The sequence below is a fragment of the Kogia breviceps genome, chromosome 12 (genome assembly GCF_026419965.1).
Source record: "Kogia breviceps isolate mKogBre1 chromosome 12, mKogBre1 haplotype 1, whole genome shotgun sequence".
Classification (NCBI taxonomy): Eukaryota; Metazoa; Chordata; class Mammalia; order Artiodactyla; family Physeteridae; genus Kogia; species Kogia breviceps.
The window spans coordinates 14,559,253-14,569,670 of record NC_081321.1 but is presented as its reverse complement, the minus strand read 5'-3'; the positions used below and the strand labels follow the sequence as shown (position 1 = coordinate 14,569,670).

The window sequence follows — 10,418 nt, the reverse complement described above, 5'->3', positions numbered from 1 at the left end:
CAACAAATATTTCAGAGACTAATTTTGTACCATGCATCATGCTAGGGACTAGCTATGGCAAAAACACTGAAAACACATTTGCAGTGGTATTACAACGCACATTTATTTCCTCTCTTATGCTGTGAAATGCTGTTTGGTATAGTAGAAAGATTACTGACCTAGAAAAATACATGGGTTGCAATTCCTGCTCTAACTGGTTACAAGTCCTTTTTAATTTTCAGAGTAATAGAACCATATGTTATATACCAGGCAAATCTGATTCAGAGAATGAACTGGACTATGTAAACATTTTTAAAAAATTTTTAATTTAAAATAATACATCATTTTGCCATATTCTTAAGGCTACTGAAGCTCATCCCATTAGAAATGACAAAATACTCTAACCCTTAAAAAAAAGAATCCTCAAACCTTATTTATATTAAAGTTATAGTGTTGGAATTGCAAAACATTCTCCACTAGGTCAGATTCTTTAATAATTAAAAAAGAAAAATATGTAAGACGTTTTCTTTAAAAATCTTACCTTTTAAGAAATACTTTATACATTTTTAGAATAGAAAAATATTTTTCATTGAAATCCAAAAAAGTGCCACTTCTCTCAAAAAAAGAACCAAAACCCCAAGACATTCAAATGACATAGATGATTCAACTCCCTTTTTAATAAAGACTATATATATAAGCATCTCCTTGTAAGGTCTGCAACCCTAGGTCTTGTTATACAGATATCAGTTTTTCAAATTGAGAGTCTACCTAAACTAAGAATTTCTCTTTGTCTTTTAGAGAACTTATGCAGAACTATTAAAGACTTAAAAAGAAAAAAATAGTTGTAACCATATAAAAAGCCCCCCCATCAACTATTTTAAAGACTTAAACCATATTTTCCCATTTTTATATTTTATTCAAATAGCTAACACTTTTATTAACCATACAGTATTTAAAAAAGAATTCAAACAGCAAACAATAAAAGAGGTCTTAAATAACTGTGGCAAATTCTATCCTTTTAAGAGTACTTGCATATTTAAGACACTTTATTAAGGTGTGAAAGGGAAAAAAGTTTCACAAAGGTTTACTGACGTGATTATCAATGCTTTCAAACGAGAGTAAAACAAATCTTAAAATACGCATTGAGAGTCAATTACTGTCCATCTTAATTTCCTTTCATCTGAAATTCAGAGGTAATGTGTGTCCACTTTAGGGAAGAGTTATATATGAAAAAGTAAGTTTATTAGAAAAATAAACAACTTTAAATTTTACAGTATTTTCCACTTCCAAGATTCTTTCAGATAGAGCAGATGTGCCGTATGATTTAAACATGGTCTGATTTACAAAATCTCACTTAGTCCTATTTAGTAAAACAAAACAAAATACAAAAACAAACGGCGAAATGTTAGAAGCTATTAAGAACTCCAATGTAAAAGTTTAAAAAAAAAAACCATCATTTGTTGCATGTACCTAATATGGCAAATATTTACTCTGATATATACTAAACAGCTCACTGAAATTTAATGTGCTTATTACCAAGATAATACTATCATATTAAAATATAAGTTGTGCGGTCTAGCTTTATTTTTCAAAAAAACTTATCAACTATAACCAGGGATTGGCAAATTTTTCCTTAAAAGGTGAGACAGTAAGTATTTTAAGTTTGCAGGCAATAAAGTGTCACTACTCAGCTCTGCCACAACAGGGAGAAAGCAGTCACAAGTAAATGAATGGGTATGCCTGTGAGCTGCAGTTTTGCCTGCTGCTGAAAAGACAATGGATTTTGAATATGAGACTAATTATTTCAGGTGCCATATTACAAATATGTCACATATTGGGGGTCAGGGGAGGCCACAGGGGTAGGAAGAATAATATAGATGGATAGCTATCACTAAATGAACACTATAAAATAAAAATTTCCACACTTGTTTCCCAATCATAATTGCATGTGTGTATACATACAAGTTATAAAACTATTTCATTTTAATTCAATATTCTTTTTGGTGTGTAAATAGTATCAGAACAAAGTCAGATAAGCAGCAGAGTATCTTGAGCGACTGAGTACTCAGAGGCTAATCAATAACCATGAAATTTGGTTTTGACATCTTAGTATTTCTACACAATGGGAAAACTAATCTATTCGCTGTGCCCCTGAAGAAAACAGATGTATATTTTAGATGTGTTAAAATTTAATTGAATTGTTACAATTTTGAAACTAAATGTGATTTGCTTTGTTTTATTAGAAAAAATACTCAGGCAAGGTCTACAATCATCGGTCAATTAAGAATGACTTACAAGAACATGAGGCAATAAAATAAAAATACAGGAACAAACTATATATCTGAAACACTTCTATTTGGCAATTTTATAACAAATCAAACTTTAAAAAGAACAAAGGAGATTGCAGATTACTTCGTAGATACAGAATAAAGCAACTGATGAAGTGCTTAAGCAAAAGAAAACAAAAAAATAGTAAGAAAACACACTGCTTTTCTTCTTTTTAAAAATAAAATCACATTTGCTACAAGTCATATGAATAATACCCTTATTAAACAACCATTCCAGAATGTCTTATAGAAGCACTGCTTTTATTTGCACTTCATTTTATATGACTCACTTCACGTATATAGCTCTTTACCCCACTGTTAATGAATAAAGTCTCCCATAATTTTTATTATTTTTTTAAATTTTTTTAAAGTAAATGAGAAATGATTTATGTATCATGGAACCTTTCCCATTTTGGAACCAAAAGGCTTATTAATTCTATATTTTTGTCTATTCTTCCTTTAAAAAATTTTAGTGTAAAAACTGCTGGTTTTTATATCACTGTAGTAAAGTGAAAACTCCTTAATCAGGAGTATTTTCTGCAGTTTGACTGCATATAACCACATACTTTACAATATGTCCTTCCAACAGTAAGGAAATAATTGATTTCACGGTCACTGTCAGAAATGAGTGCCATAATTCTATTATGGGTATAGGTCCTCCCTCAAAGACTTTCTGGAAGGATGTTCAATGTGTTTTGTTCTTACAGATATTAACAGTAGTACATAGTCCCTTAAGTCTGCAAAAGACATTTATTGTTAAAGAAGGTGCTTTATTAACAATTCCTCTGGCAGCACTAGTGAATTACAATATCCTTCAATATTATCTCTACCCATAATATATACATTTAACTTTTCATGCCTCTAGAAAAACATCTACAGTACATTTCATAATATAAAAATATATTACAAATCTGCTGAATTATTTACAAGCAATGTTCTATTATCTCTATGCAACATTTGTTTGATACAATACTAACAAGTTACACATATTTCCATTTCTGTAAGTTAAAAAAAAAAATTCCATATGGCTTCTTGCTTACCAAGCAAGAAAGTGATTTTATTTTCCTTTTCAAAACCAACTTTGGTGCATAAAGGATTCAGTTTGAAGATACTTTTAAAAAAAATACAATTTTTCTTATGCTAAGAAGAAACTCATAAACCAAATGCTTTCCTCAGAAAAAAAAATTAGAGGCTTATATATGTTAAAATGAAAATATGAGGATTATTCAAATAATTTGAAATAAAGGTTTTTCAAAAACCGTTAACAGATTAGTTATATAGGTAAATATTAACATACTGTATGTACTCCATGAGAAAACCCTAGTCCTGAAAGGGGAGCCACCAGACATACTGCAACACTCTTTAACAGAAATTTTCAGCCCTAATTCGATAGACGAATTTTTAGTTGATTGCAAATGTCGTTCACTGTTTGCTTAAATACAAATTGAACACTTTTCTTATCAGAGTTCTGCAAAAGAACACAAATGGCAACCAATCACATCTATTTATCATAATTGAAAGGTAAATTATCTTTTGATAATTTTCATTGTCTAAATATTTCCTTATATGACTTCAAATCAATAGACACTGTCAAGACAAATATCCTTACAGTGCTTTTGGTATTTTTAAGGGCACATGTTGTAATTGGTTTTCTTTTCAATATAAACTACTGTAATCACTAAAGGGTTTTTAAATTAAAAAAAAAAAAAAAAAAAAAAAAAAGGCAGCTTAAAGCAGCAAGCATGCAAAGCCTTTAAGAAGCTGTTCTACTAAGTTGCCAGAAGAGTGTTTGCTCAGTCTCCCACAGTACCATTCCATGAAAATGTGGATATACAGTAATATATTAATATATTCCACAGAAGAGCCTACTTCATTCACAGAATGTTTACACTAAGCATAAATATTATTCTAAATACTGGATTTAAGGAAAAAAAAGGAAGGGGGTTGACTCTAATGTGCAACTTTTACTAAACCCATTGTCAGTGACTAAGACTGCAGGTGTCCCCGCTTGTTTGCTTTTTATGTATTTATTTATTTTTTACCTCTTCAACCTCTTCTGCGGCATTGTTCTAGAAAAAGAGAAAAAGGAGTATTCTTTTATTCAATTGAATGAAAAACACGTTAAGTGCTTCAAAAATACAAATATGTATAAGAAATAGGCAATGTGATGATCACTGATCACCATGAAAATTTATTTCCAAAGCATTCACATGATGGATATAAATTTAGTTACATTATATAGCTTGTTAAGAAATCCTTTTTGTGTAGCCTGATAATGTGTTTCTAGAAAAGAATCTCATGTTTAACACATACATTTTAACCATACTTTAAAACTAACGTTTAGACCTCAAATAAATGTCCTTTTTACTCTCATTTTGAAGTTAATATATTTTTGGAAGGTTTGTCATGCTTTCATTTTGAGATGTGCATAAGCTTTAAGTTATTTTTCCTGAAACAAATTAGAATAATTGCTTTATCCCCTCTTAATTTCACAAGTTTTCCCAGTCAAAATCCACGCATTGCTAAGATGTTACACCACGGCAAATGTAGTGGGTTCTAGGACTCTGTACCACTTTAGAGTAGACTTGATTCTAATTTACAGAACAGAAGCGTGAAAGTTTAGACTCAAGATTAAATGTTAAGATGGGGTGGAGGGTGGTTTACAGCTAAAGAAAATTAACACCACAGAAGCACCAAATATATCTTAAGAACATCTTCATTACTCCAGTAATCAGAATTAATTGCAGAATTATACCCTGACAACAGGTGATGCAAGTCCTATGTACTTCTGGACATCAGTTCTGAGCTTGAATGATATTATTTGTCACTTTCACCAAAATATCTTAATTGCTTCCTATATAGCATAAGAACAGCAAAAATAAGCTGATTCTGCGAAAAAGGAAGACCCTTAAGAGAGTGGGAAGTAGAATGCAGGGCAGAAACACAGAAGTTAGTCTCAATCTTATAATTAAGATTCATGCCCCTTTGTCAACTCACTGCTTAAGGCATGTTTACCACCAGTCTTGGCTCTCCCCAAATACCACTCTTTTAGAATGCAAATTTTAATCACTCCCTTCAAAGAATAAGCAGAAATAAACCCTAAATTAGGTGCCAATAAATAAAGAATATTCAATTATTTTTCTTTATAAAGAGAAAGGTAAATCATAACTCTCATATTTTTGGTAGCGAATGTCCCTCAATCTTTTCCTTTAAGGTCATTTCACTATTCTCTCTGCTGGTTAATTTCTTGCTAACCTAGCTCATCCCACAAAAAACAAGTTTTCATTACATTTAGGACCTTCACCAAAAGATGCTTTAAAAGTTTGGAAGAGTCTCAATGTTTCCACACACGGCAAGGCCCATTATGTGAGAATTTCATTCTCAGAAGATGCTTCACATTCCAAAAAGTTGAGTCATGGAATGAACAAAACCTTCAAAGTATTTAATAGTTTCAAAATTTGGCATAAGACATAGTACCTTTACAATAATAGCTAAAATTCACATTTGGGATTATCAATTATTATGTCATCTTACTCTTACCAACCTATTGCTATACTAAACTAGAATTCCTTTTTAAAATATATAAAGTTCACTCATTAAGAGTGCTTTTTAAACATTTTCACCACTTTTTTAATCACCCTAGTATATGTCATGTGGATAGAGGCAGTCTGGAGTTCAGTCACATCCTAGTTGTGTAACCTCTTGCCTCAGATTTAAGCTATTTAACCTCTTGCCTCAGATTTCCAATCTGTAAAACAGACATAGGAACACCTACTTCACAGGACTGCTGTGAGGATGAAGTATATGTAAAGCACCTAGCACAGTGACTCAGCACATAGCCAGAAATGTTGGTCTCTTCTCCTTCCCCCCCTATACCTTCATATGCACAGCACACTAAAACAAAGGTCAGATCAGAAAATTGTTAGAAACGTGAACACTCCGAGCTACCTCTTAAATAAAAACACAGTAATATTTAAAATGCTCTTTTGAAAAGTTTGGCGAGAGTACAAGTTTAAGAACTTCAACCATTAATGGTATTTAGGGCACATGCGATATATTCCCAGGTCAACACGTCTGATATTATAAAAAAGAATTACCTACTTAAACAAAAGGAACTTATTTTCAAAATACTATGTATATCACAATTTAAGCTACTTAAGGTAAATCTGGAATTAACCTGGCATATAAACTTTACCAAAATATTACCCTTCTAGTTTACAATTTATAAATCGTTGTGATGTAATTTCCATATATGAACTCCAGAAAGCAAGATATGCTTGATACTGAAATTCAGTACTTAAAAATTAAGTCCTAACTTTATATCCAAAATTTAAGGAGATTTAAGATTACAGTTCCAAAAAATAAAACATCAAAGCAAGAATTAAATTACCTGTATATGTTTGGGTCCAAAAGCAAGGCAGTATCTTTGGGCAGCTTTGATAAATGAACTACTTTAGTTTTTAACTGATGTCGTTCACTTTCATTCACCCACACGTCAGGCAGACTATGAATTAAAAAACAAGTCATATATAAAATAACATTAATTTTAAATTTACCCTTCACATTACCCAGCTTTTTCTGCTAGTCTGACTGGGGCACCTAGGTTAACGAGCTTCTCAGATGCCAAGGAAACTCAGCAATCTAAGTAGTGGGATGTAGAGTCCAGGCTAAAAAATGGCAAGGTGAAATTTTAGGCATAAATCTGGAAATGAATTATGAATTTTTGATGGCAAAGCCACATCAAACTTAGAAACAAATATTAGAACACACTGTCTGTCTTTTCGTTTGCTAAGTGCAACTATATCTGAGCTTAACTTGATGAAAATCTGACACCTAGTTTCTTTCTAAAGAAATAAGAAATAAAAACCCCACCAGATTAATTTCCACTTTAAAAAAAAGGCACATACAACCAAAATCCTGAATTTAAAAAAATTTAAACCGATAGAAAAATTCAAATAAAATGATTTTGATATTTGGATTGATCGATTTCCGAAATACTATGAATACAGATATTTGAATATGATATTTTTAAAAGGAACTGTTTATAAACTTAATATAAAAAGGTCTCTTACAAATCAATATGAAACAAGTGAACACTCACTAGGTAAAAAGGAACAAGGGAGACAAAGGTCACAAACCATTAATTCACCAAAGATACAGTTTTTAAATTATCTTGCTCATAATCGAAGAAATGAAAAATGTAAGAATGCCAACAATAGCCAGTGTTGATAATAAGCCAGGGAAATAAGCTCTCTAATGCAGTAGATGAGATCAGAAATTGGTACACACACACAGAATTGCGTACCACACACACACAAAAAAAATAACAAACAAAAAAAACAAGTGTTAACCGAGATTCCATTCATTTGAATTTATTCTACTCTTTTCTTTTCTTTTTTCCGGTACGCGGGCCTCTCACTGCTGTGGCCTCTCCCATTGCGGAGCACAGGCTCCGGACGCGCAGGCTCAGCGGCCATGGCTCACGGGCCCAGCCGCTCCGCGGCACGTGGGATCTTCCCGGACCGAGGCACGAACCCGCGTCCCCTGCATCGGCAGGCGGACTCTCAACCACTGCGCCACCAGGGAAGCCCAGAATTTATTGTATTATTGATGCTGATAAGATTTCTATGATACATCTTCATTACCTTTTGCAACAACAAAAAAAATTATTTTTGAGAATAAAAGGAAAATTGAGCATGAAATTAAATTAAGGAGCATTGGGGCCAGAACTGCTCTAATAAAAGGGTATTAAAACTCAAAAGAAAAATTTAACACTCCTGGAAAACTGACCAATTGTTTTTTTCTATAAAATACCATTAATTGTGTGCTGGAAAATGTTTAGAAATTTTTTAAATAAATGATTCAAACAAAGGCACAACTAAGGTTGCTTGAACCCTATCCTACTTGAGGGTCATTAAAAATTCTAAAAATAATCACATCTAAAAATGATTAAAAATTGCTTTAACAGCTTCCATTAAAAACAATTTTAAAAGCTAGTTTTAAAGCTTATACCTTGAGCCAGGTACTCTTAAGAGCTTTTACAGATTATCTTCTTAGGGCTGATGGCCTCAAAATGTTTTGTGGTTTCATTTCTGTAAGTGTTTTATTTTGAACCCAACAGCTTAAGTAATTTTTGAGTATAAGATTTTAATACAAACAAGACTGATCACTTTATTCGTTATATATATAGTATTCCAAATACTTACATGTCTTCAGGCATCCAATGAAGCAAAAGTTTTATCTTTCCAGAATCCTCTTTTCTCTTAGCTATTACCTAGTAATGATATAAAAGAAATCATAAAACTATTTATAAAAGATCATTTTAATATGTTTAAAAAACGCTTTTGGTCCTAATCAAGAACTTAAGTTTTCATGTCCTGGACCAGATATTACCACCACCACATCTTGTTCTGCCCCAGTTTGTAGCAATTTCTCACCTTTGATCATATATTTTCACAAAAGAAAAAGAAAAAAGGAACTCAAAGTAGCTTTCTACAGCCAAATACTAAAACCATATTATCTTTGAAAATGCTATTTTATTCTCTACAAAGTCTATAGCTGAGCCAGACTGCCAACCAAGAATCCATATTGACTGAAATACTTTCAAAGAACAAATGAACAGTAAAGAAAAAATAATGCTAGAAAGGGAGAGGTCTCCTTTTTAGGATTAAGGTATTTGTCGTTTGCTTGGGAGTTTTCTGTTTGTTGGTTGATTTCTGTTATTTTAAATGAAACACTAACCAATCAGTGTTCAGTTCAGTTAAGAATCTACCTAAGTTAAAGTGTGGATCAACCAGAACATAAAGACCTATATAAGCATAGTAAAAACAATATGCTTGTCACTCATTACCAGATTCAGAAAACGAAGGTAATGATTTTTAAAAATCGATCAAAATGGCATTTTATTAACTCTTAAAACTGCCATATTAACCAAATTAGCTCTTTAGTGTTTTAATAATCTAAATCACAATATTTTTACCAAGGTTTAAGTTCCAAACAGCCTCACAAAGTAATGTTATGTGTCATTCTCAAAACATATTAGAAGTAAAAACAGTACTTCATACAAATATAAAACAGTTTCTAGCCCATTATTTAAAAACCTATAGTTAAGCACCCTAATTCTAGACTCGGTAATGGAATCAATTAAAAAGCTCAAAGACAGATCTGCAGATGCTAAAACAGAATATCTCTACAAAGAAGTAAGATATAAAAATAATGCAATGCAACCAAGTACAGCAAGCCAACTGACTGGTGGCCAGGATTTTGCTGACCTCTTCTGGAGACGGCTCAAAAGAAAATGTTTCAATTACAGAAGACAAATTAAGCAAACTGCACGGCGTAGGACCTCACGTAAATATTTTTATGCAAATCTTTTCACTATAAATATGGTGATTTCCTATAAAAGTTAATTTGGTAACTAGGAAACTTACATTTGCAGTTAGTATTGAACATCTGAGTACTGTTTAACACAAACTGCCTCCACCAACCGTCCCAGTCATACTCATGGAACCTTAGAGAACTTCCTCACCTAGCTCCAAGGAAGACCTTTTCCCATCAGGGATGTTTCTTCCTTCCACTTCTCCCAGGAAAAAGCATTCTTCAGATTATACTACACCTTTGTGACTTTTCCTCAGTCAAGGTACCTCTGCCACCCCAATGTCACTTGGGGGTGTGAATCACTCCTATTCCTAGGTTTGTAAAATTTATGATAAACATAGGTAATCAATCATGTTCTTAAATCCTCTCAGATGTTTTCTACAGCTCGAAAACTTATTTTCATCTTCAGACTATTTTCACTCTGAGTAAATTCTAAGTTTTCTTCCAGACTCATTTATCACATTTCTAGTTCCTTCATTTTTTTTGATCATCTTTACTCCTCCCATGGTGAGCCTAAGGATTTCATCCAAAGAGCTGCTCTAATGAAAGCATGAAGCTGATGCTTCATTTTTTAAAACACAACCGTACTTATCATCATCACCTCTATTCCCTAACATGTAGAGATACTTGTTCATTACTAGACCATTATTTCATCAGATTTATTGCCCTTTAAATCATTAAATGTTGAAAGGCCCCAAACCGCAGTCCTTTGATTTCTTTTCTATTTAATACTTC

At 32.3% G+C, this 10,418-nt stretch overlaps 1 protein-coding gene across 2 annotated transcripts in view; it reads right to left on the bottom strand.

The window, feature by feature from the left end:
• Positions 1-897: 897 nt before the first annotated feature.
• The window catches only part of AEBP2 (AE binding protein 2), a 58,710-nt gene continuing 49,189 nt past the window's right edge, over positions 898-10,418 (bottom strand). For both annotated transcript variants that reach the window (XM_059082733.2, XM_067008834.1), the window contains 4 exons: positions 8,513-8,580; positions 6,697-6,810; positions 4,349-4,375; positions 898-3,774 (listed from right to left, as the gene is read on the bottom strand). In XM_059082733.2, the coding sequence (XP_058938716.1) occupies positions 3,729-3,774; positions 4,349-4,375; positions 6,697-6,810; positions 8,513-8,580 (255 nt within the window). In that variant the 3' untranslated portion in view covers positions 898-3,728. The remainder of the gene's footprint in view (positions 3,775-4,348; positions 4,376-6,696; positions 6,811-8,512; positions 8,581-10,418) is intronic.